Genomic DNA, 27,384 nt, shown 5'->3' on the forward strand with positions numbered 1-27,384 from the left:
GAAAAGAGCTTGCTCTTTCTTCTGCTGTGCAGTGCATTGGCATCATCGGACCAGTCAAGCGAGCTGTTTAGGTGCACGCCCAGGAATTTGTAGCTGTCCACCAGCTCCACCGACTCTCCTTTGATGATGCTGGGTACTGGTGGGACCTTTCCTGCTTCTTCGGGGATCCACCGGCATCTCCTTAGTCTTGCCGGGGTTGAGTGGGAGGTGGCCCACCTCGCTCCATTGCACAAAGCCGTTCACCACGAATGTAACGTGGATAATGCAGCAAAGTGAATGGCAGTGATGACAAACACTCCTGAAGAAGAAACAGTAGTGCAGACACTCTCCAATGGAACTGTACGTGGAACTGATACTCACATGCACTTGCCAGTATCCTGAACATCAGCTGTACATGAGCTAAGCAACAAAGTCCTTATGAAAATATGTAATTCTTATACTCCAAAACGGCACTGCAACACGGCTGTCTCTGTAAAAAATGACACATGACTCAGAGTTTGAACACCTGTTCCATAACAGGCTTTGAGAACCCACACATGTGGGACTGGACTCCTGATTGGCTGTCAACTATGAATAAATCAAAACTCAAAACCCTCCTTTGAGGGGTTTCCACATGGGTCTGTAACTCAGACAGACTCCAGCATGTAATGGTTTGACATCCTGTAATATTGTTTTAAATACCGGGGTCCCACAGGGTGTCTTGCCACATTCTCTTCTCCATAAACACAAACAAAATCACATGCAATAACAATGGACTGTCATTCTTTAAATATGCAGGTGACAAGCGCTCTCTGACCACTTGTGGACATGCATGGTTCTCCCTGAAGCTGAGTGTCAGTATAAGACCCAAAAGCGCATGTTCCTCCTGAGGAGTCTGAATGATTTTAATAACAAGGACAGTTTAACAGTATTGAATCAGTTCTCACATTCAACACATCACAAAAAAAGTTAAAAACAACAACTCACAAGAATCATTAAACAATAAAGCTACCGAAATCACCCACCACACCAATATGTGTCTCTACATGCAGTAAAAAGTAAGGCAGATCATCAAGGACCCTTCAAACTGGGTTGAGGGGGTTCCAGGGGTACCCAGTTAAATGACATGACAGAGCCTTTTACTCTGTTATAAGTAAAAGGCCTGTGTTCAAATTGTTACTTGAGTAAAAGTACAAAAGTATTGGCATCAAAATACTTAAAGTATCAATAGTAAAAGTACTAAAATGTTTGAAAATAGCAGATCTACAAGCTCACAACACGGCGCCAATGCAACACGTTGTGAGCTTGTAGATCTGCTATTTTCATTATAATTTATATCTGCAAAGTAACTAAGTATAAAGTTTTCAAATAATTGTAGTGGAGTAAAAGTACATTATTTGTCTCTAAGTTGTAGTGGAGTAGAAGTAAAAGTATTGAGAATGGGAAATACTCCAGTAAAAAAAAAATACCTAAAAATGTTACTTTAGTACAGTGAGTAAATACACTTATTAACTTTACACCACTGTGATCTACAAGCTCACAACACATCGCTTTGTGACGCGTTGTGAGCTTGTAGATCTGCTATTTCCAAAGGATTTCATACACATGATAACTTGTAAAATGGGACATTGTGCATAATGAGTACTTTTACTTTGAGTACTGAAGTATATTTTGATGCCAAAAAATGAAAACCCTCCAACTCTATTCCCATTGCCTGAGAGACAAGAGCCTGCGGTGATTGGTCGTGATGGTTTCCCTGACAACCGATAAAACCTGCGCTCATTGGTCGTCCCTCAGAACACACCCCCGTGTCCTGTGCTCTCATTGGTTGCATGACTCCAGCGCATGGGATAACCAGCTCAACTGGTCTAATCAGCAGCAGCTGTGACTGAGATTGTCTTTGGGAGACGTCGACAGAACACAGAACAGCAAAAAGAGGTATGTTTATGCATTTATAATTATTTAGATCACGTCTGAACATTAATGGTTGAGAAATAACGTTGTGACTCAACATATGCTGCACATAATGTAAGATTCTGTTGGTTAGTTAGCCTGTAGTGTAACAGGTATTTCCTTGTAAACACAAACCGTTTGTTTGGACGTTTTAAAAGACAACATGCTATTAAAACAAAAGTATCTTGCCTTTTGTATATAGAATACATAGGTGTGTGGCCTTTTCTACTGTTTATCATGAAGTTGCCTCAATAATCTATATTTATTTTACTTATATTGCAGGGCTTTGTAGGCCAGGGGGGACTTTTAATAAGCAAGTCAAAGGTAAGGTTCCATTGGTACACTCTTGAGTTACTGACACGTAAGGGTCCATTTGGTTCCATTTGTACACTGTGAGTGTACACATGTAACCAAATGGACCCTGACAGGTCTGTAACTGACAGTATACATGGAACCAAATGGACCCTTACAGATCTGTAAGAGTTACAGACCTGTACGGGTCCATTTGGTTCCATTTGTACACTCACAGTTACAGATATGTAAGGGTCCATTTGGTTACATGTGTACACAGTTACAGATATGTAAGGGTCCATTTGGTTACATGTGTACACTCACAGTTACAGATATGTAAGGGTCCATTTGGTTCAATTGGTACTCTCAGAGTTAAAGGCCTGTAAGGGTCCATTTGGAATCTTGAGGGTCCCTGCTGAACCCCACCTGAGAACCACTGTACATTTAATGTGTTGGTTCTTAAAGTGGGTTTCTAGAGATGGTTCCTCCAGGTGTAAATACACTTCTCTTGTGGGGTTCCTTGGCGCACAACCTTTTCAAATCTGAAGCCAAATACAATTGACATGGAAATCTTTGAGAACCACTGATATGATATAGCTACTTATAACTTATTTTAAGGTGAATTGTAATATGACAACTGTAAACAAAATTAGAGTTTGAATATACTGTATTGTTAGTTAATCAAACATTTCTTTCCTTGCAGGGCTGTGATTGTCATTGGTTGTATGACTCCAGCGCATGGGAGAAGTTCATTACTGTCTGATCAGCAGCTGTTATTTTCACAGCAAGTAAGTTCAATCTGGTTGATTCTGTTGCATCTCTGCGCTATCTTTTTCCTTGGTGTGCTAATAATCGTTCAAACAAGGCATATATATCATCAAAGACGTATTTGACTATCTGTCAGGACTTATCTAACTTGACTGCGTGACTCATTTACGCTGCACCGCACACACACCGCGTTTAGATGCGAGTGAGCAACAGGCATGCTGTCACTGAAATATGGACCGTGGTGACAAACGCTCTAAAGTGTGGCTTCACTAAAGCCTTAGATCAAGACTATCGTATATGTATTTTATCAAATCTGACTTTTACTTTCGTATCTACGAGAGTCTTAGTGACCACACCCCCAGTTTGCCCTGAAATGTCACCGGTAAAACCTGGAGCTGTATGTCTCCAAACATGTAGAAATGCAAAACATAAGGTGCTTGCCCCAAATGTTAAGTAGGTGTCCAGAGTATTTGTGCAATGTATTAGTTCATATTTTTCAATAAAGAAGTGCTTTAATCCCATCTGTGGCCGAACGCCATTCCCCCCCCTCGTTTACTTCCTATTTACATGTAAATTGTGTAATTCCGGCTTTCACTAGATGCGCCACGTCACTACCGCCGATCTACAAGCTCACTGCCTTTTTAAAAAGGAGGAAAAAAATTAAAACGTGCAGCTCACTGTATAATCCACAAATGAATCGACTGTTGGAATAAAGGCGAGGATGTTACTCTATTCATTAAATGTCTTAAATTGACTAAGGCTTAAAAGAATAAAGTTACTTTATTCTTGTGTAAATATGTAGATGCATTGTTGTTTTTTAAAATGTATCTTCTCTCTCTTCCCCTTGCTCCATCTTCTTCCCTTTCTTTATGGAAATACACCCACTGTTTTACACCTGCAAACCTGTGATGTGATAAAGCTTTTCTCATTCTCATAGGTGTTGAACCAAATCTGCTGCCATTAGCTGATACCCAATCCCTAGAAAACCTGGAGGAGCGGCTACAAAATAGCCCCGACCTCAAAATCCAACTGGTAAGAATTTCAGTTCTACTCGGGGAAGACACACACACACAAAACCCTTTTTGTTTGTTGTTTAATGCTAACCCTTATCTTAAATTGGCTTCTAACAACTTTGCTGGGACATACAATATAGAATTGAGAAGCTAATTTAGTCAATCATGAAGGAACACTGCTATTCTATAGCTACTGCTATTTTTTAAAGAATTGTGCAGTAAGTGATTTTGTTTATTAAAAGATAAACATATCTATATTCGGATGGCAATAATTACTATGAAGTGTTCAGTAACAGGGGTCTCCCTGTCTCCAGGTGTTTAGTAAACAGAACATGCATGTTATGGTCAGATACCAATGTTATCCAATCAGAGATGACTCATACAGGATAAACAAGTGAAATTGGAAATGATGACACAAAGAAGTGAGCAGTAGCAGTACTCCAAGTCTTTCGGGTGACTGAACTCATTTCGGCTGCTTGTACCTGTGACCTTATGCTTTTGGTCATGACCCACACTTCAGCACAGAGCACATCATCCTTAGTTCCAAATTCTTGTTCTAAACAAAATTGATTTATTTTCCCTTACTGTTTTATTTACCGTTGCACTGAGAATTAAGACACATTACTAAAGAAACATTCTCATGATTGCTTTGATTTCAGGTCTCCAGCGTCAGGTGGAGGTGGGGGCAGAAGAGGCCGAGACAGGGGGTTCTCAAACAGCTCCAATGCAGAGTGAGTCTTGTCTAGAAAGATGGTGTGTTTACATTGATACAGTTCATTCTGGAATAGGGGTCTTGTCTGGCCATTAATAACTGAGCTTAAATTATCTTAAATTCCAAGTTCTTCTTCTAAACAATATGGATTTGTTTTTTCTTTTTTTTCCCTCCAGTTTTCCTTACTGCATTTTATTTTATTTATTTATTTATTTACCGTTGCACCGAGAATCAAGCCCCATGACTAAAGAAACATTCTGATGTTTGCTTTGATTTCAGGTCTCCAGCGTCAGGTGGAGGTGGGGGCAGAAGAGACCGAGACAGGGGGTTCTCAAACAGCTCCAATGCAGAGTGAGTCTTGTCTAGAAAGATGGGGTGTTTACGTACAGTCAGTCCGGAAAGTATTCAGAATGCTTCACTTTTCCTACATTTTCTTATGTTACAGCCCTATTGAAAAAAGTATTTTTGAATATGTTTCCACAAGTTTGGCTCACATATTTTTGGGTAGTTTTGACCATTCCTTTTTGCAGAACAGCTGCAATATATGCCAGCTTATGTTCAGCTAAACAAAGTAACGTTTTAATTCAAATATCAACTTTAACGATCGGACCAACATCTAGGCTAAACATGTCACGTTTGATCTCTTCGCAGAGCATCAGTAGAATAATGATAAGTGGCTGAGCTCATCAGTATTAGTGTTGGGTCGATAGTCAAACTAGGCTATAGATTTTAAGATATAATGTCAAATGATTGAATAAATCTAAGATAGTCTAATTGATACTGTACAGTATCAGCGGCGCTATAGACAAATTGTTTCAAACAGGCTGTTTTAGAAACAATTTTACATCAAGTTGTGCAGATGTGAAGGCGAAATATATTGAACTTGCAACGAAAATGAGAAAATCAGATTGATCAGAATAAGAGGAATTAGAGGGGTGTGTTCTAAAATAATAGCCTACTCTACACTGAAGGTATGATAATGACTGCGCGTGCATGAGGACTCCAGTCTTTGAGCTCATGACAAAACACAAAGGTTGCATTCGTTCAGAAAATAATGTTTGATACGAGCTGTCCAGAAGGCTCTCATCCACTGCAATGTATTCACTGAACTTCTGGTAGATGTTATGCCACCGAAAGTGTCATGGCGCATCTCTATGGACGCAACCACGTGATGTATGACACTTCCTTATGAGATTTTCCTTGACGGCTACAAGGAAGTAACACGGAAGTATCCATTATTGTTTTACAATGGGCGGCGACACTACAGGCCAATCAAAGCCTTGTTTTTCCAGGGACTTCTGGGGTTGTTTCTTCAGTGCACTCAGGGCATGGTGCTGCAGCACATCAAGCGCACCGTAGATTCTGTCATGTGACGGGAAAGACCCGCGGTGATTGGCCAGTTTCTCCAAGAAACAAAAATGCCGACCATGTATGCTAATTACTGAGAATGTCCATCGGCCATTGCCGGATGAGGCATCTAGGTATTTATATCTATGCTTGTACCTGTGACCTTGTGCTTTTGGTCATGACCACATCTCATCTTTAGTTCCAAATTCTTGTTCTAAACAAAATGGATTTATTTTTCCTTACTGCGGTTTTATTTACCGTTGCACTGATAATTAAGACACATTACTGAAGAAACATTCTCATGATTGCTTTGATTTCAGGGCTTCAGCGTCAGGTGGAGGTGGGGGCAGAAGAGACAGAGACAGGCGCATGTGAAGGAGCTCCAATGCAGAGTGAGTCTTGTCTAGAAAGACATGGTGTGTTTACGTAGATACAGTTAGTTCTGGGATGGGGTCACGGCTCCAGACGTAACTTTTTCACTGGTGCCACTTAACTTTTCAGTAGGTAGCACCACCAAAAATTACTTACCCCCCCCCCATATAGCCTACAGTATGTAGGAATTGTGTTTTAATATACTACTTAAGATGTCTGCCAATATTGATAATATGGTGTACCATCACTAGCTTAAGTTTTTAAGTGCTTTATTTATAAAGCACATACAAAGTTCTTTTCACATAGAAAAATAAATACTCCTGGGAAGAGGAAGAGGAAGAAATCGTTATTTACCCAGGGTTTGGACTAAGTTGCAGTAACTTATTTCTTGCCAGACCCTGCAGGATTGTTAATCACCCGGTGATTTTCATACCTAGTGTCGTGTTGGGGAGTCGAACTGGGAACCTCTCGGTAACAAGCCTGACCCTCTTAACCACTAGGTCACCGCATCCCTTGGGTATACAAGCCTAAATAATAAATTTACTTTGATGCTGCGTTTTCCCCCCTCTTTTCTTACACAGGTTTTTATTTATTTACTATTTTACCAATAATTAAGCCACTTGACTAAAGAACAACATTCTTATGTTTGCTTTGATTTCAGGACTCGGATCTCATCAGTTCTGTTCTGACAATGGCCAGAACAGCATCTACAACAGCCTCGTGGAGGAGGTCTGCCATCTCTGCGTGAACCTTGGTTCTGAGGGAGGTGCGAGCTACGTGGATGAGGGTCTCCTGGTACAGTTCTTTGTGACTCACAGTTGTCACATCGGAAATGTATAATGGACATGATGAGATTTGTTGACTCGGAACGTCAAATTCTGTGAGTTAAATTTTGGCGAGGGAGGACCGTCACTTCAGCAAAAAAGCACTACTTTTTTTTTCAGTTTACAGTTTCTTGTTAACTGCATTGTTCACATATTCCAAATGTTGACTGCATTGTTCATACACGCATTTGCCTCACATGGTTTGCAGTTTAATAATAAAAAAGTAGAAAACTTTATGCTTGTTTTTATTTTATCTTAGTCAATTATAGCCTGTGTATGGCATTTAGTATGGCTTGATTAAAGGAGAGAGCCTGACTAAAGCACAACCCCCCCTAAATAAGACCTTTGTCACACCCCATCTTAACTTCTACAGTTGACTTTTTTCATAGGTGCTCCTGTTTCCATAGTGGAAACACTGTTCTGGCTCATCACTGGGTCAGCACAGTGTGGCCCTTTACAGCTGGCCCATGCACGGTTCATGTATGTCTGAGCTTCTGGCAAACCGATCTGGCGCCAGACCAGGGGGTATAGACCATTGCTCCGAGCGAGCCATGACAAACTGCATGATCCGGGCCATAACTTTGCCAGCTTTGGGCCAGAACATTATGTCCACAGCTGGCCCTGTCCTGGCAAATGTATGGGCCAGCTGTGGGCACAGTGTTCTGGCCCTATGCTGGTGACCCATATCTGGGCCAATTATGGACACATTGTTCTGGGCTAGTTCTGGCCAACCATGCCTAGGCCAAGTATGGACACAGTGCTCTGGCCCTGTGCTGGCCAACCATGTCTGGGCCAGCTGTGGAAACACTATTCAGGCCCTGTGCTGGTGACCCATGTCTGGGCCAGCTGTGGAAACACTGTTCAGGCCCTGTTCTGGCGACCCATGTTTGGGCCAGCAGTGGAAACACTGTTCTGGCTCATCACTGGGTCAGCACAGTGTGGCCCTTTACAGCTGGCCCATGCACGGTTCATGTATGTCTGAGCTTCTGGCAAACCGATCTGGCGCCAGACCAGGGGGTATAGACCATTGCTCCGAGTGGGCCATGACAAAGAGCATGATCCGGGCCATAACTTTGCCAGGTCTTTTTTGCTATGTTCTGGCTCATCACTGGGTCAGCACAGTGTGGCCCTTTACAGCTGGCCCATATACGGTTCATGTATGTCTGAGCTTCTGGCAAACCGATCTGGCGCCAGACCAGGGGGTATAGACCATTGCTCCGAGTGGGCCATGACAAACAGCATGATCCGGGCCATAACTTTGCCAGGTCTTTTTTGCTATGTGGGACCTTGCAGTGAACTCTATCACTAGCATTATGTGACCTAAAACATGATTTATTTACTCAAAATGATTTTAGTTATATAGTTAGTCATTAATACCCTTTGTATCTGGTTTTGGTAGTGCTTGAAGTCAGTAAGAAAATGCCAAAATATTGACTCTGTTTATGTAATTTACAATTTAGGGCAGCGTTTCTAAACCTTTTTTGGGCCAGTGCCCCATATCCAATATCCAGGTCCCTTACCAATTGACACAATGTGCTAATTTTATGTTGACTTATGAAATTAAATTGAAATAAAATGTATGCAAGTGATGAGTTAGCCTCAGCCATGACTCACCATGTGTGTAATTCCTTCGTTTACTTTGTGTTTTACATTTCTGCAAAGAAATGATGAGCCAGTATCAATTAGATCACATTAGCCTATTGCATGGGCAAATTAAGTCGTTTAGAAAATTCGCCTTTTCTTTTGTGCAAGATGTGACTTGCTTGAGTACAAATCTGTGTAAGAGGAACATCTTGAACCAAAGCGATGTGTAAAATATGAAAAAGTGAAGGGGGGTAAGATAAATGATGACCAAAATGAAACCAAAGAACGTCCAAAATGAAAACATCTTTTTATTTTCAGACACTTTGTAAAGGATGAGTGCAAATAAAGAGCTTGTGTTCAAAATCTACTCATCACTAAGCTATGGACCATAAGGCATCATTAAATACAAGCTTTTCTGGAGCTAGACTCTACAATACAAGAACTGAATATGAAAAAGAAACACAGCATCAATGCAGTTAGAATAAGGAAATGAGGGGAAATGAAAGCATAAGGGGGGGGAAAAGCACAACACATATTTATACATTCAAAAGAAATGTCAAAATTCATATGGAATCTTGATAATACAGCAAGTGATGAAAAAACATGGTCTACAATCCATTATGTACACTTGGCACTAATATTAAATCTTTGATTGTTTTCCAGTCAGGTTGTGGTCAATTCCAGCACAGGTTGTAACGTCGTTTTTTTTAATGTTTCATCTTTTCACGCTTGGATATTATATACACTCTATAAATATAATATAACAATCATTCTCTTAACAAAGCTTCTGAAAAAGTTTGCAATGCTTGAAGAAGATCTTTGTTGGCGGTATGGAAACCATACTGCCTGATGCTCACGTACTGTAGTACTGGTATGTTCTTATAGATATCTATATGACGTTGAAGGATTTATTTTTTTTTCATAACAAGGAACGATCCTTCGCAGCCCATCTCATGCACTTGAAATTTGTAAACAGTACAAATATAAATGATCCACATACAATATCTGAATTCCAGAAATTCCAAAATAGACAGATGTACTCCAAAAACAGCAGCAAATTGTTTGTATGCATTTTCCAACACTGGCAGATGTGTATATACGTAATGACTATTTTACATACTTGTAATTTCTATGTTCATTAACCGTGGCTAGAAAAATCCAAAAGCAGTATACAAGTCTTACTGTACAATGCCACACCCTCCAAACCAGGATGATATGATTCCATGTTGCTATATTTTCTAAATATATATTTCCAAATATATCCTTATGAAATATAAAAAAGTGGCCCAGGATGGTCTTCAGCATTCTGATATGTTTTCTCTAACATGTTAAAGGGAAAGTTTAGCCCAATTGAACTTGATAATTTAGCTTGAATGTACAGTAGAGTCGTGATCCAAGGGGTTAACAATTCGCACTTTGAGTTTGTGCATTCATAATCTTTCAATGTGGAAAAAACGGAAGTGAATCTTAAGCAGGCATGTAAATATGTCCTACTGTGGCTTTTAAACGCTTAAGGACTTAGTTGACTGGGGTCCCCCAGAGCTCAATGCATGGTCTGCTCCTTTTTCCCCCTCTCCACTAAAACTCTTCACTGAAAATAGCAGATCTACAACTTCACAATGCCTGGTGTTGTGATGCGTTGTGAGCTTGTAGATCTGCTATTTCCACTGAATGTTCGACCCAGAAAAGAGACGCTAGTGGTTAAAAAGTACTTGAAAGAAGTATATGTCCCAGTCTAGAATGAGGGAACATCCAAGCTTAAGGCAGTTGAAACCTGAACAACTTGGGCCTCAAATGATTAAATGATGGCATCTCTTTTTAGAATGAATACATGAGTACTGTAGCTCAATACATCTGCGTAAGAAAAAACTAGTTTTCACCGACTGATCATTATGCTAGATCAGTTCATTGATCAGTCTATTAAGCATGTAGACAGTAAAGATTAAAAGGTAAAAGTTAAGAAACACAACGACTTGGACAAAACCAAGAGGTTTCAACAACTATATCACTGCTGTCAAGAAATAAATACTTTTGACTATATGATGACATAAACTCAAAGTGTGGCTTGCCTTTTCTGGGATATTATACTTTCTTCATGGGTGATAGAATGACATTAATATGAGATCCCTTTAATCAAGTCAGAGCTCATTTATACGTTGTTGCACAATGCGGTCGTACAGCAAAGTATGAATTAGGCTTAACAGTCACATTACTAACAAGCAGGAACTTTTTTAACCAGGAAACTAAATGAGATCAAAATCCGTTTTGCCATGGGCCCAAGGTTCACAAAAATATGTATATCACCGTATGTCAAAAACCCATCAGAAACAGACCCATGACTGACAGTTTCAAAATATCCACAATCGAAAACATCGTAAATTATGTAATTTTCATCAGCCAATAATCCTTTTACCGCAACTCTATAAGAAATTCCATTTATTTCACTATAAACTAGCTGTAATGATCAAACAGCATCAAACCGCATATCGGTCTCTATTTGGATCATATTCTGTAACTATTGTAGCTGTACTAGATTTGTTTATCTGGGGAGCAAGTTCTGGGAAGATGAGATGAGATACATTTCAAGTGTCAGCGGTGTGTTCTTTCACAGAGGAGTGTTTGCGTGAGGGAGTTTACGCCTGCCGGCGTGGCAACCGACCCAACAGCGAAGCGGCATGTGCTAATACCAAACGCTGCTGTTTAAACATCTCACTTTATGTTTCACAGGCAATATATTCAAAGCACAGGCCAAACTGGAGAACAGTCTCCCACTGTACCAAAGTACTGCGCACCCCTACAAGACAGGATGGGTGGCTTCTTCACATTCACATGGTACCGTATACTGTATAACAAGAAGACTTCTCTTACTTTGTCGGTTAAATAAAGCTTTTTGAGACACACACGTACAGTACAGACAAACATGGGGAGTTCAAGTGACACAATGGAACACACATTTGACAGACGACTGATGATGGCAAGTCAATGTTGTGGATAAAATACATTGTTAGGATGTACAACAATTACATTCAGTCTGAAAATGACATGACATGAAAAACATTTACACATTTTATGGTCTCAAAATGACTTTCTTTCTGTCCAAAATTATGCAATGATCAAAAGTCTCTTAATAAATCTTAAATTAAAAACAAGATACATCAAGAAAAGAAATGCCATAGAACAAAGGAATTTAAACGAAACAGATCAGTTGTAAAAGACAACATGGACAAAAGATATCCTCTATGATTCAAAATCAAAAGCAATGAAAATATGAGTCCCAGACGCTTTGAGAAGTTGGGTTGTCAATTAATCCTTGCACACAGCATGCCAACACTCCATGACAGCGTACAACATCATGGGCAGTTTTCATCTCTGGGCTGGCTTTTGGATTCAGTGCACTCTTAAGGATGTGGTATTTGTTTTTGTTTAGTTTTTTTAGTTTTATAGTTGTCGTTTTTGTTTTGTATTCCTAAATCATTTGACATACTCAGCTGACTTCCAGAAGTGCCCTGGGTGGGAAAGGCGACGGTTCCTTTTAGGCAACTTTTCCAGTAACTCTACCAGTTTGGAGAAACTGGGCCTTTCTTCCTGCTGGAAAGCCCAGCAGAGAAGCAGAATGTCCTGAGAAACAAAAGAAGTTCATTTTAGACTGGTTTGAATGCATTCGAACAGTGGTGCACAAACCTTTTCAGCAATGACCCAGAATTATCAATGCTTGTGATGACGTAACCCAATGTATGTATGTACAGTATTCATTTGAATTGACAATTAATTGTTTGATAGCTGAAAATAGCTATGTTTTATAATTAAAAGCTAAAGACAGGGATGAAGTTATTATAATAATTAAAACTCAATCTAACACAAAACACATGATTTTTCTTTTTAAGGATTCATCAATGGAACATTGTGGTGCAAACGCAGGGGTCATCACCATGGCAGCTTGTGACGGACATTTTCATTAATATTAAATTTTTGCCACAGACATGCAAAATAATCGTCTTAACAAAAACACATTGGCCTAGCCCTAAATGTGTACTAATGGCCTCCTAATGTGTCATAGGGTCTATTCCAATGTGCTGCACATTTCAAGACAATAGTATGTCTGCATTAACTACTGAGCCAATAAACCACCAAAAACTAATTATTTTGGATAATAATAATTAAGTCTCATCAGTACATCCGCCATCCATCGCAAAAGGGTCACTTAGCTGCAAAGGTGAGTGGGTGTGTATTATACATCATATACATTGCTGGCTTTTCAAAGGACAGTGTTACTTGAGGACAGAAGGAGATCAAATCAAGTTCTACCAGCAAAACGGTTTGTTTGGTTTGGCAAGGTACAATAGCTAGTTGTGGTTTCCATTATGGTGATCAGGTATTCTAAAAGACACACTACGAACACTTCAATAAATTTGATTTATTAGACGTAATAATTACATGTTAAATGCTCCTCACGAAAACATCAAGGATAAAATGCCAATGGAACACTGACAAAAAAGATATGTAGGCCTACATGATGAGTGATTAATAAAGGGCATGCCAGGATTTTAATTGAACGCAGTGTCACAATAGTTTAATGCGAAGGCACCTAACTTTGATCAGAGGTGAGCTAACTTTTAGGTTGGAGAAGGAACCAGTCTGATTGAGTGTTATTGTCTCCGCCAGGCTGAAAGGCATGGCGAGAGAGCATGTGCGTGCGTGCGTGCGTGCGTGCGTGCGTGCGTGCGTGCGTGCGTCCGTCCGTCCGTCCGTGTGTGTGTGTGTGTCATTCTGTCATTTTGTGTATAGCTAATCTCTGGCACCGTTGGCTTGATCGCAGCGAAACTGTGCGCACACTCCCTGGATGCCAGAGCAGAACCTCTGCTCCAAATTTTTCACATGGGCCTTTTATAGCGCCACCAGGAGGCCGATTTGTGCAAAACACATTTTTGGACAGTACTCCTACAGATTTTGGCCAAAATCCCCCAAATCGGTACACAGTATCTCTATAGTCATTAAAAGAAACGGCTCATTTCATATTTTTCATATTCCATCCTGATTGGCAAAAATAGGCTTTCAAAGTTTGCAGCAGTACTCTGTTTCGAACAAAATGCCTCAAATCATGAACACAGCATGCAATTTCCGTGACATTTTGCTCACACATTCCCATTAGGCCAAGGAAGAAATGCCATTTGAAAATGTTCAAATCAGCCTCATGGTGGCGCTGTAACAGGCCGATTCGTGTTTTTACCTATAACTGCACCGATCAGTGTAAAACTTTGTATGCACACTATCTAGAGGCCAAGGAAAAACCTTTGCCCTGCATTTTTCACATTTGCCTTTTATAGCGGCACCAGGAGGCAGACTTATGTAAAACACATTTTTTGATATTAAGCCTTCAGATTTGATCCAAATTTCACGCAAATAGGTACACATGATCTCTATAGTCATGTGATCAAGACAGATCTGTTTGATTTTTCAAATTCCATCCTGATTGGCAAACATTGACAATGTTTGCAGGAGTGGCCCGTTTTGAACAAAATGACGCAAATCATGAACGCAGCGTCCGATTGTGGTGAAACTTTGAATGCACATTTGCACTATGTTGAGGAACAAATGCCACCCTTTTAACATTGGCCTGTTATAGCACCTCCAGCAGGTCAAATTTAGCAAAACACATTTTTAGAACAAAATGCCTCAAATCATGCATGCAGTGTCCGATTGCCGTGCACGGCCTAGGAATAAATAGCACCCTTTTCACATTGGCCTATTATAGCGCCACCAGGAGGCCATAATAACCTACCTGACCTGGCGGAGACTTGTGCTCCGAGGAGCACTTTTTCTAGTTATAGTTGTTATTGCCATTAGTGGACACTTTGAAACACTGTCTCTCAACTAACGACGACGCCTTGGTAGCAAATAGCTCCTTCTGAACAGACAGACATGACATGCCTTCTGTTTTTGCTCCTTTCCTGCACCATTTTCTCACTGTGGTCCCTCGCATGCCGTTGACTGTTAAAAAATGTGCCACGGACATAGACATGTTTTGCCACGGACATGTTTGTCCGTGTACGGACATGTTGATGACTTCTGTGCAAACGGTGTTGCCAGGCAGAAGAAAAAAAACAATGCAGAATTTATTGGCAAAAGGCTTTGACATTTGCGCAAAAAAAAAATATAAAAAAGATAAACAAAGTAAATGCACAAATAATGTTTTTCAAGCTTCACAAATGACTGCTCTCAAAAAAACATGAACAAATATGACCTTACATTACATTACATTACATTACAACTGTGGATTGGCCAATAGACATCAGTGTACCCCATTATGCAACTGAGGTAGCTCTGCTGTATATTCTGATAGTAATTGCTATAGAGTGTTTGTACAGTAACAGGGGCCTCCCTGTCCCTCCAGCTCTTTAGTAAACAGAAAATCCATCTTCAGGTCAGAATACCAATTTTATCCTATCAGGAGAGAGAACTCTTTCAGGATACAGGATCAACAAGTGAAATTGGAAGTGATGACACAAAGCAATGAGCAGACAAAATTGGAACTGAAACATTATAAAATTGAAGCTGATAAATGGGCACTCTCTCCTGATTGGCTGAAATTGGCAACCCACCTGAACATTTATTTTCTGTTTACTAAAGAGCTGGAGAGACGAGGAGACCCTTGCTATTAAATAGACACGCTATACAGTAGCAATGATTACTATTAGAATATGTAGCTTCGACTTAAAAAAATAAACGTTTGTTTTAACCAAAAACATATCACTTACACTACCTTTAAACAGTAAAATCCTCATTGTATTTGACTGCGTACTAGAAGCTGGCACCCGCTACTACACGGCTAGTGCTAGCAGTTTGCATTTGAAGTTCGCAGACATAGTAGCTAAATCGGTCATTAAAAATATATGTATTTCCAATGAATATCTTAGTTACAATGAGATTGAACTAAGCAGTGAAGTTTTGTTTCTCTATCTGTGGTATTGATTCAGTTTGGGAAGAGTTGACTGGCACAGAGCCATCTGGAGTGGCTTTATAATCAGGGACTAGTTATTGTCTCTGTTAGACACCATGCATTTCAAGGGAAACAGAGATAACACTCGCAAAAAGGTTGTTATTTTGAGAGCCACATAATATGAATACATATTGATATGTTTTATTTTGATGGTAACTGTTGCATAATCACAATATTACACTCGAGGGTGTTCTTTACCGTCATTATTGGCACATGCGGAACTCGCCGCAATCGCCTCGTTCCTGACCACATCACTGAAATGCCAATAACGACATTAATCTTTAAAGCACACCCTCGAGTGTAATATTGCTTAATTTTGTTTCCAAGGAAACAGAGATGACATTCGCAAAAAGTTTGTTATTTTGAGAATGAATTGTCCCACAATACGAATACATTTTGATATATTCTGTTGGTAACTGTTGTATAAAAGCAATAAAACACTCAGGTCGTGCTGCATCATGGTTGGTTTTTGGGGGCGACGGCACTTTCCGCTTTGCATTGGATTGCATTGCAATTCCAATGGCGCTGTACATCCCCGGTTCTCTCTTTTCAAAGGACAGTGTTACTTGAGGACAGAAGGAGATCAAATCAAGTTCTACCAGCAAAACGGTTGGTTTGGTTTGGCAAGGTACAATAGCTAGTTGTGGTTTCCATTAAGGTGATCAGGTATTCTAAAAGACACACTACTGTACGAACACTTGATGGATGATTAATGACTTGTTATGACACTTTCATGACCAAGGTGTGAAAAGACACAAAGTTCCAGGAACAAATTCCTTACTGAGATCTCCTTGCCCATGCCGATCTGCGTGAGGTTGGGCTTCACCCCGCTGCCCACCTGCCATATGATCACCTCTGCAGGCTGACTCTTGTAAGGCCACTCGCGTGCATGCAACTCATACCAGATGGTGCTGTGGAGACAGGAGAGGAGCATGGCATTGCTGTGAACTTAAATTTAAATTCAATTTAAGCTTTATTTAATCAGCAAAAACACATTGAGACAAAGTCTCTTTTTCAAGTGTGAACTGGCCAAGAGGCAAAATAAAATTACACATACAGTATTTGCACACACATATTATACATATACTACAAAACAAACAACAATAGGACATCCATGATGTCAAAGAATCAATGTGAATTTTGAAATTTAGGTTTTTATGCAAAGGTATTGAACGCTCCACTAACTCAATGGATGTTCTATCCAGAGTGGTGATGTTTACGGGGGCTAGAGTAGAATGTGGAGTGAACAGAATTGCCTTGGTTTTGTTGCTGTTTAACAACAATTTGCTTTTTTTCAATTCATGCTGCAATGACATTTGCAAATTTGTTACAGCCACGTACATCAAGCGTCGGCTCACAGGAGTACACAACAGTGTCGTCCGCGTACATATGGTACCTAGAGGGCTTTGATTGAATGCAGATGTTGTTAACGTACAAAAGAAACAGTAGAGGACCCAGTATTAAACCCTGTGGGACTCCCTTCTCCAAAGCTACAGGATCAGACACAATGTCACCCAGTTGTACACATTGTGTGCGACCCAACAAGTAACTATTAAACCAGCAAATCACGTTTTGGCTTTTGTGTTATAAAGCTTTATAAACTGTATAACCACTATTGTGTTATTGTTGTGTTGATAATTTAACCTCTTAATGATAGGGTAAGTGATATTTTTTGCTAGAAGCTTTATTTGTTACTGACTTATAAAGATACAAGCAGCAGCATGTTGTTGGAACTTGTACCACAGATATGTAGAACAACCTTCCATTGGTTGATGGATGATGACTGACTGGATGATAATGACTGTTATGACACTTTCATGACCAAGGTATGAAAAGACACAAAGTTCCAGGAACAAAAATAAATACTTCTTCACACGCACCTCTATTTCATCTAACCTCAAAGCCATGTCATGTTATTTATCTTGGCTTGTGTTTGTGCTAGGCATATTGAGCAACACAGTAGCTCTATCAACAATTCAATTACATTAATTTTGGTGTTATACCTTCAATCATGAGTCTCCTATATCTGTCACATCGAGGGCATATTTTGTCACGCCATGTTCTGCTAACAGAAAAAAACTGTCCAATAGGTTTAAACATCATCAGGCCAGAGACATTTAAACCTAAAAACTGACATAAAAGGGAGACGTCAGGGTCAAAGTCACTCACCCGAAAGCAAAGACATCTGACTGTTTGGAGAAAGGGAGTTTGTCTTCCTCTGTTTCAGGGCAGAGCTGCTGAATGATTTCTGGTGCCAGGTGACACAGCCACCCGCTGGGGATTCTCAGTTTGTCTTCCCTCCTGCTGCAGAGTGAATAGAACAACAGTTAAACATAGCGCAGCCATTTCTAATTTAACTTTTAATGGCTATGGTCTTGCTACAGTATATGACTGTAAAGCCATCGGAACTGAGATACAGGTATGTATAATGATAATGCACGCCGAGTCCTTTATCAGTGTGTTATCGTGCTTATAGCATGGCAACTTACCATAGGAACAAAAAGAGGTAATTTATATTTTTTACTTTCCTGAATGAATGTGTTATTGATATTTTCCCATATCGGGAGACCTTGGGCATTACTGCTTACGGACAGTAACATACCAAAGTCGATGACTATGTTTACATGCCAAAAAATGTTAAGAAGAATAAGACGTTATTTCTATCAAGCTGTTTTCATGAGCCTAAAGATAAAGTGTTTCAAGCATATTCTCAGGGCTGTCTGAGTTGCATACCAATAGGGTGGGATTCATGGGAATCATGTATTTTCAAATTGCATATACAGTAAAACTTGAATGTTGATATGACATTTATTTTTTGTTCAGAAATGTTGACATTCTTATGTATCAAAATTCCTACTGTATGTATTTGTGGTTTGCAGAAAAGTACAATGCCTGCGTTTTTCTCTGGTGACCAGGCTTCAGCAGTACAAAGAGAAGGAGCATATTTTAGGTTATAGGGTTTTGCCAGGGTTAGCGTTGGAGGGAAATTCAAGGTTTAAGTTTCAAGGTTTCTTTATTGTTACATGTTGTGTACGGGTACATAAGAGTAAAAAGCTTTTGTTATGGTTCTGCAGACATTATATCAGCAATAAAAGTTATAACAATAGTCACATATAAAGCAACAGGGAGAATAGCAAAAAAGGTAAACGAGAAACAGTTGCAGTTTGCTGTAGCTCTTAAGGTGCTTGAAGCTGTTTTCAAGGTTCTTCAGGCTGCTGCTGCCCCTGACCTCAGGCAGTTGTGTTTAGTTTTTCCCTGGTGTGATGGTTCACAAGCCTGATTGTCCAGGGAAGTAGCTATTTAGCAGTCTTTTAGCGCTTTCCATGTGGCAGCATCTGAAACAGTCCATGGTTGAGATTACAACGATCTTTGGTGGTTGTGCCAGCGTTGTTGACACAATGTCCATCGTATTATGTCTGGGATTGAGGGAAGTTCACATCCACTGATGGGCTCGGATCTGTAATGTTATTGTCATATAATATACAGAGAAATGTAACATTACTCCGTAGGAATACACAATAACATCCTTTGGGTTCAGTTAACTCAAAGAGTGTCCGGGTAGCTCAGTCGGTATAGAGCACCCTCTTGACCACAAGGTCATGGGTTCGATCCCTGCCAACTCAGTGGCTGAGTAGCGCGGCTTGGGTGTGGCAAGTCGTGCGGTAAGTAATGGGAGCTGATGGTAGGCGTTGCGCTCCACTTCAGCAATCCATCTCCCAGGGGTCCAGCGCACTGCCGACAATAAGCCTCTCCGAACGTCTTCCTTACTTATCTCAAAGAGTGTATTAATGGATCCAAATAGACCCCATTATGTACCCTTGCGAAAAGATAAGATTGTGAAACGCAAAACAACCAGTGACATTATTCTAGTGTAGTTGTTACAATTGAGTCTGCTAGTGTTGCTACTGTAGCGTCTGAGCAGCCATCAGCAGCCTGTCTTCAACTGCGCCTGCTATCTGAGAGTAAAAGAAAACATCAGTACGTGTCTCAGCTTCCCACAGCGTAATGAGATCCCTGGGAACACATACAGAGAACTAGACATCACACTGATCAGTAAATAGGGTGGGGACTGACCCAAGCATGTTCCAACGTCCAAACTGTCACAGAGTGCCGATATTGAGATAATGAGAGTGCTGTAAAAACAGGGGGAGATGGGGCTTCAGCTTGGTCCACGCCATCGACACACATCCCCACACTTCCTCCGGGACGGGTGCGATAACACGTTTCACTGTAATCGTCGAACGCCAACTAAGACGTGCTGCCAACTTCCTATTTGACTTTGATTGGAGTAAGCTGCAGGCTTAAGGGGAAGGGAAACATTACTGCGGCCCCATTTGAATTTCTCCCTACAGAAATCAAAGATGTCTATGAGTCTATAAAGAAAAAATAAATGCATCAAATTTCACTGTTCCACACAGGCCTGGAATTTTGTCATTTAAGGGTCAAGGCCACATTTAGTGTTGCCTTTTTTTTAAGGGCACTAAGCCAAAATACCAGGGCAGGAAGGCCATCAAATAAAAAAAATAAGGTCCACGAAAATAATGAATTTAACTTAAAGGTTAAGGATGATTCCATTTTAATATAGTACAAGTACAGTATAACTATCAGTAAGTAACATATATCCTGTTTATTTCACAGAATAATGTATTAGAAAATTACCAATACTTGTACAGTCTTATTGGTCTCAATATTTCTCAAATTCAACACTGCATTTCGCTGATTGAAGTAAGGTCACATGAATCACTTTAGCATTCACAGATTACAGGTTTTACTGTATTTTCCCCGCCAACGTTATTTTCATTGGAGATTAATTGTGATTGGACTTGCAATAATGACTTTAGTTTATTTTACATGATTTAAAATATAGTTTTTGTTACTTTATTTATCATTAATTTGGTTAGCCTAATAAACATTAATGTTATCAATTAAGTTTGTATTCATTTTTCATAATCTATTTCTCTCTAACTCGCACGCACGCAGGTGTGCGCGCGCACACACACACACACACACACACACACACACACACACACACACACACACACACACACACACACACACACACACACACACACACACACACACACACACACACACACACACACACACAGTTTTGTTCATTTAATAGCAGTACGTCCCGTGTTCTCCATTGTGTCAAAGCCAGGCCTCATCTGTGTGCAATGCTCTGATGCGGTACAGTACGTGTCAATGAGATCCATGGCAGTAGTTCACATCTAGTCAGTCATTTTGCAGATAGTTAGATACTGTAGGTTGTATGTATTCTGACGTAAAAAAAAATCAAAACACCAACATGAATTTTTATTCATATGTGCTCATCTTTGACAGCAAGCCAACATACCAAAATACCAAAGCGTCCCAACTTACCAACTTACCAATCAACAGCTTCAACAAATTGACAGTTTATTAAGTCCAATCACTTAAATTGATTGCTGTTTTACCTTCTGAGCCACTGCCGACTTGCCACTATTTTACATGAAAATTGGGATTTGCAGCTCAAGGTCACGTGCATATTTTGATGTGTTTGTACCCTCACGTTAAACTGCTTTTAAATTCCTCACATACTGTTACTCTACCTGCAGTATTATTGTGTACATTATCAGGGTGCGTGTAGGGGGATTTTTTCTTCAATGAATCATCAATACATTTTCAATGCTGCTACAAAAGTTACAGCACAAAAATAAACACCAGTGTCTCCATTACGTTCTCTATAGGTTGTGAATGCCTTCCTGTCCATTACAACATTTCAACAAAAAAGCAGACACTGATAGATCATGTTGTTATTCCTGCATATCCATGATTGGCAGTACTGGATTACCCTGCACTCGTTGTGTGTTGTATGCTTTTGTACTGTATGTTCATTGTTATTGTATGTTGCCAAGTCTAACATTTTGCTACCTTTAGGGTCTGCCTGACGTTTCTTCCCGCTAACCCATTAAGACCGGGAAGCGGGAACGCATCTGTGTCATTTTTAGATTTCTTTGAAAATAGCAGATATAGCAGAAAATACCAGATATATATCAGATATACTGTCTGTACAAGCAGATATACAAGCTCATAGCGCGGCACAGAGTGCCGCATTATGAACCGAGTGCCGCACTTTGAAAATGTTTGAAAAATCGTGACAATTTGTGCAAATCTTTGAATAATATTTAAAGCGAACATTTGTAACTCAAATCTTTGCTTTCCCCGGAACAAAATATTTTACAAACGTTCGCTTTAAAAAATATATATATTCAAAGATTTGCACACATTTTCACGATTTTTCAAAAATAGCAGATATACAAGCTCATAGCACGGAGTGCCGCGCTATGAGCTTGTATATCTGCTATTTTTTGAATAGCCCAAAGAAATCTTAAAATGACACAGATGCGTTCCCGGTCTTAGAGGGTTAAGGGGGTATTTTTCGTTGCCACCGTTGCAAAATGCTTGCTCAGGGTAGGACAGCTGCTCTATATGTAAAGTGTCTTGAGATGACTTGTTGTGATTTGGCACTATACTAAAATTGAATTGAAAATATTATTTGAGAAGCTGTTGCCTGTGGGTGTTGCTGTCCGTCCGTTACCATTCAAACCGCAGGAACCATTCAAATAGTCATTTACTTTTTCTATATTCATTTACATAATTAACCAGAATAGGGATGCAAGGGTTGAAGTTGCATGAGAGAAGTTTTGAACGAATTACCTGCCAGCCTGCAGCACCCCGGATATGGTGAAAAGTCCAAAGTCAGTGATGACTACTTTGCCGTTGTCGTAAAACACATTCTTGGACTTAATGTCTTTGTGTAAGATCCCCTTAGCATGGAGGTAGCCCATTCCCTGAAGAAAAAATTACAGACATTTTCCTTGATAAGACATTGCCACACACAAAAAAAGTATGAGTTCTAACATTCAGTGTAGACAGGCTACTACCTTGACCATCTCTTGTGCTATCTGTCGAGTCTTGTTCACGTCCAGAATCACCTTGGCATCCCGTACAACAGAATACAGCGTTCTGCCTTTACACAAGCTGAGAAAAAGACAAAGATTAGATTCTCTGTTATTATTATACTGCTTGAATAGGTATTTTGTAACCACTTAAGCCCCACGTGTCCAAAATAGGGAAGGCAGGTTGAAAGTGGTCAATAACTTTACAGAATCTGTAAAAGTTTCCATTAGAGCTAAAGCACAGTAGTCAAACTTTTGCCATTATACTTTAGCATTCACTATTATGATCACACAGGCAAATGTTCATTGCAATATTGACAGCAAATGATCGTGTCAAATCCCATATGGCTCCCAGTGGCTGATGTGATAATAGCCAGTCTTCAACTGATAACATCCAGAGATGTGTCTCTGCCAAAGCTGATATTCCTCTAGTTCTTTGAATTAATTCATAATGACTCAAAAGGCAGGTAATACATTATGACCAAAATGACCTTCTGAGATCCTAGATCCCTATCCCTCACCCCCATGTGTTAAACCAGGGTTTCACAACCTTTTCCATGCCAAAGACTCCAAATAGCCACTAGCTGCAGCCCCCTTGTTGCAAAATGGCTTAAAAACTGAAAAAAGAGTGATCTACAAGCATAACGTCACAATGCGATGAATATTCTGAAAGATTTTTACAATAATGACATCCCCAAAATTGGGACGCCATGTTGAAAGTGTTTAGACTGGCACAATTTAACTATAGCCATTAGCCGTATACTCATTCAATTCTGAACCGATTCTTAAAATTTTAAATTCTCTATTAGCTGTCTTCTTTCATGTGTATCAGCAACCCGATCGCCAGAGGAAACGTTCTCATTGAACGTTTTTCAACGTTTCTCAAAATCCGTGCATAGACTACTGGAAAACCACAAATTCCGTGCATAGCCGCCTCGCATCTCCCCCATTGTGACTAAACCATTTCGGAGGCGCGCAATCTCAAGGGAATTGTCGCCGTGTGAAGGACCACCGAGCGAGCTAAAGCGAGCGAGTTGCCGCCCTGAACATTGCGACATTCCCTTGAGCCTACTCAGCGCCGTTTGAGTTACGTACCGATAGGCACAGAATCGTAAATTTTGTTGTGGGGACTGCTCTACTTCCTGGTCTTTCCGGGTTGCGACTGGTTACGCCCACCGTGGGACTCCCCGTACATATGCACGGAATTTGGGGGTTTCTAGGCGACTATGCACGAAATGACATGCACAAATCCGTGCAATGTATACTAATTCTCTGGCGATCAGGCTGGTATCAGTCATGATTGTTTCGCCTTCAAACAATATCAAGCAAAAAAGGAACATCGGCGGGTCCTTCTTCTCTCCAGTCCATCGCGCAGCGCACCTCTCTATTCAGAAATGGAACCGTCGTCCTAAAACATCCTCGCCCCGGGTCTAATCCGGCGGCCACGGTCAGCGGAAAAAAATGGGGCAGTGTGTTTTAGGACGAGTGTTCCGTTTTCCACCCGGTTGCTGTTTTTCTGCTCGGAGGATTTTTCTTTTTTCTTCGTCCCAGAAGTGGGGGGAATATCACCCACTACGGCAAGCCTCAAGCAACAAGTTATGGAAATATATAATTAAATAAAAAAAATATTATAAAGTAGTGAGAGGGGGAAAAAAGCGTGTGAAATGGCAAGTGTGGCGTGAGGCGTGTGAAGAGGTTAAATTGCGTCACTCTCACTCTCAAAGGGTGAGACTTGGCAGCTCTGCCTGACCTGGCGGAGACCTGTGCTCCGAGGAGCACTTTTTCTAGTTTTTTTATGATTGTATTACATTTTTTCCTCTCTTTTGCAACCTGGGGCTGTGGCCCCAATTTTGAAAATCTTTGTCTTAAACCACTCATTTCACCCAGTCATTCATATCTTTCAGTCACCAAATGCAAGATCATTTTGGCATCAGAATCTCTGATTTGGAACGGAAATGTTTGCTTACCATTTCCACTTATCATTATGACACCCTAGGTGTCATATTTCTGGGTAATTTAACCGGCAGTTCTGAAACCAACCCCCTGCCTCCAAACTGCCTCCGTCATGCTGGTGACCATCAAAGGACCCGAAGCCAAATACACTGTATGTTATGCATATTCATTCAAAATGCCGAAGGTGACAGCAGCTATATTTCTAGCGGAATCCCCTCCTGGGAGTCCCTGCAACGTAGAAGTGCACCTTATGGCACCGGTGATACATCAGTTGACACCTTCAGCTAAACGCAGACTCCTATGACATCAATTACTGCCGCAGCTTTTGCGCCACCTCCTCCAACAAACGAGTCAAGGAGGAGACAGCTTTTTGTGGCATGCCACTATAATGAAAAGGTAGGCTAATGAAGTCACCACAACATCCTGAAAGCCACCTCCCACGCAGCTTGGAAATGAGAAATTATATTTTATGGATAAAAATAAATAAATCAAGAGTGAAAAAGGCGGTAACAATAATAATGATTCTCCACCATGGGAGCTTGATTGAGTCAACTCACACACAGTGAACAAGAACAGAAAAAGATGAAAGACATTTTTTTATGTTCACCTTAATGCAGCCTGAAATGCTTCGTACAGCATGAGCCAATTTCAACCCACTGAAGACTGGTTTATACTTTGTGATACGATGGTGTCTCGTGCCAAAAACAGATGATCAACAAGCTGACAATGTGTTGCATAGGAGACGCATTCTCAACTTGAAGATCGTCTATTTTCTGCATGCGACACTACCATACTACAGAGCATAAATGAGCTATTAGAGTTAGATTGGGCAGGTTTTCTTTTTGGTCCTGTTTCCTATTTGGATTAATGGGACCAAAGTGAACAAATAAGCTTTCTATTTCAGCAGCTGGTTGTTCGTGGACACAAGTAAAAACAATTACTGCACTGGCATTTTCTGCCGTTTTCAGCAATCAGCACCCAGGATTTCTGAGAAGCAGAGAGCTTTGCTACAGTCACTGACGGTAAAGAATTCCTGTTGTATTTCTGATTTTAGGTCAGGTCAGGGTGGAGCATATTTCTATAGCCATATTTCAACCAACTAGGTGTAGTATGTTTCACATTAGGGGTGTGCCGTGTGACTAATTTCACGATACGATACACGATATTGGGCTCACGATATATGGCACATTTTTATTATGAAAATAAATGGGGGGGGGGGGGAAAAGCAAATGCAAACAAATACTGCTGTTTTTACATTATTATTATTATTTTGTTTTTTTCAAAAACGCCAAAACGATACATATCGTCACGAAAGCGTATCGCGATATATCGCGGGACGATATATCGGCACACCCATATTTCACATATTGCTTTTTTCTCAAAATGATCAAAATAAAATGATCACATGCAATTGAACATTATACCAAAACAGTTGGCTGCACACCTAATTTGCACAGCAGTAAGTTAAAGGAGTTGTTCACCCAAGAAAGGACTTTATTTATATGGTTTACCTACCCGGTGGTGTCTTTGACTCACAGAGAGTTTTAGTTTGTAAATGTTTGGACTTTATGGACAGATTTTTGGTATAGTTTGACAGTTTGATAGTTTGATAGCAGTTAATTCGGGTCTTTTTCTTCATTTTTGGAATCTGGATTCACATTTAAGGAATGTTTTACAAACTAGAACTCTCCGGGAGTCAAAGACACCACTGGGTAGGTAAACGATAGAAATACTCATGGGTGAAATACTCCTTTAAGTCACAGTATGCCAACATAATTTCTAATTGCACGTCTTGTCTGTTTCATTTATGACAAGAGTGGCAAATAAACCTCATAATTCTGAAGGGTTTCTAGCGTATTCACTTATTTTTTCCTTATTTTCCTTGTTCAAGTACAACGGGGAACCCCCCCAACATAACAACAAAGCATCTTCTTTATTGTGTCTGTCTTGTGTGTTATTTTGGTTGATATTCATCTATACATTTTATTCATGGCTTTTCTGTTGTCCTTAACAGGAAGGTGGCAGGGTATTCAGCGGTGGAAATACAAACAGCAGTAGCTGTGCCAATTAGTAGCCAACAACTTGAGAGCAGAGGGGAAAAAAAGATTTTCTTGAGAGTTATTCTTGTGTGCAATTTGTGATTTTCTCAACAAGTATGAAGTCTTTGCTACAGCTCCCGGTCATTATACAAACTGGGTCATCAAAGTCATACTGTGTAACTTTTTCAATTAAACAAAAGTAATTTTTGATATAATCATTCCACATAAATGTTTTTGTGACAACTTCTCTAAACATTATCAAACACTAATGTTGCCAAAATGATGTAGGCACCAGAGATGTACCAGAAACATATTTATTTATGTATTTTACAGTTAATAAATACAGTTTCTGATAATTTGTAGCTGCGTTCGAAAATATAGTTGGGCAATTGGACTCTGCAGCACTCTAACTCCACTTGCCAGATGGTGTGATTAGTGTGAGCACTGCATACCGTACACCGGGTGCGGTGATCCGTGTCTGGAGTACGATCCATTTGTAGGCTACTCGGTACCCAGCAAACCCAACTGTACCAAAACACAGAAGTTGACTACTATTTCATATTATCTAACATTATATCATGTGAGTGACATATTATTTTACTTGGTTTTAC

The 27,384-nt window shown here is 40.1% G+C and overlaps 2 protein-coding genes across 2 annotated transcripts in view; one reads left to right on the top strand and one right to left on the bottom strand.

The window, feature by feature from the left end:
• Nucleotides 1-1,844: 1,844 nt before the first annotated feature.
• On the top strand, nucleotides 1,845-7,474 carry LOC311043149 (uncharacterized protein). The gene is made up of 8 exons (XM_084054334.1): nucleotides 1,845-1,917; nucleotides 2,215-2,256; nucleotides 2,927-3,011; nucleotides 3,929-4,023; nucleotides 4,664-4,735; nucleotides 4,996-5,067; nucleotides 6,384-6,455; nucleotides 7,097-7,474. The coding sequence occupies exons 5-8, from the start codon at nucleotides 4,729-4,731 to the stop codon at nucleotides 7,273-7,275; spliced, it is 330 nt and encodes a 109-aa protein (XP_083910460.1). The 5' UTR covers nucleotides 1,845-1,917; nucleotides 2,215-2,256; nucleotides 2,927-3,011; nucleotides 3,929-4,023; nucleotides 4,664-4,728; the 3' UTR covers nucleotides 7,276-7,474.
• Nucleotides 7,475-12,314: 4,840 nt separating this feature from the next.
• ksr2 (kinase suppressor of ras 2) overlaps nucleotides 12,315-27,384 on the bottom strand; it is a gene marked incomplete at both ends in the record, with an annotated part of 129,650 nt that continues 114,580 nt past the window's right edge. The window contains 5 exons of the mRNA XM_084054044.1: nucleotides 12,315-12,461; nucleotides 16,622-16,751; nucleotides 18,010-18,144; nucleotides 22,540-22,673; nucleotides 22,767-22,863. Of these exons, the coding sequence (XP_083910170.1) occupies nucleotides 12,315-12,461; nucleotides 16,622-16,751; nucleotides 18,010-18,144; nucleotides 22,540-22,673; nucleotides 22,767-22,863 (643 nt within the window). The remainder of the gene's footprint in view (nucleotides 12,462-16,621; nucleotides 16,752-18,009; nucleotides 18,145-22,539; nucleotides 22,674-22,766; nucleotides 22,864-27,384) is intronic.

Source organism: Gymnoscopelus microlampas (genome assembly GCF_963454915.1).
Source record: "Gymnoscopelus microlampas genome assembly, chromosome: 4".
Lineage (NCBI taxonomy): Eukaryota > Metazoa > Chordata > Actinopteri > Myctophiformes > Myctophidae > Gymnoscopelus > Gymnoscopelus microlampas.

Bases quoted from the DNA above. Each gene is read 5' to 3' on its own strand.
- LOC311043149 (XM_084054334.1), top strand. The intron at 5,068-6,383 runs GTGAGTCTTGTC...CTTTGATTTCAG, and splicing joins TCAAACAGCTCCAATGCAGA to GGCTTCAGCGTCAGGTGGAG. The intron at 6,456-7,096 runs GTGAGTCTTGTC...CTTTGATTTCAG, and splicing joins TGAAGGAGCTCCAATGCAGA to GACTCGGATCTCATCAGTTC.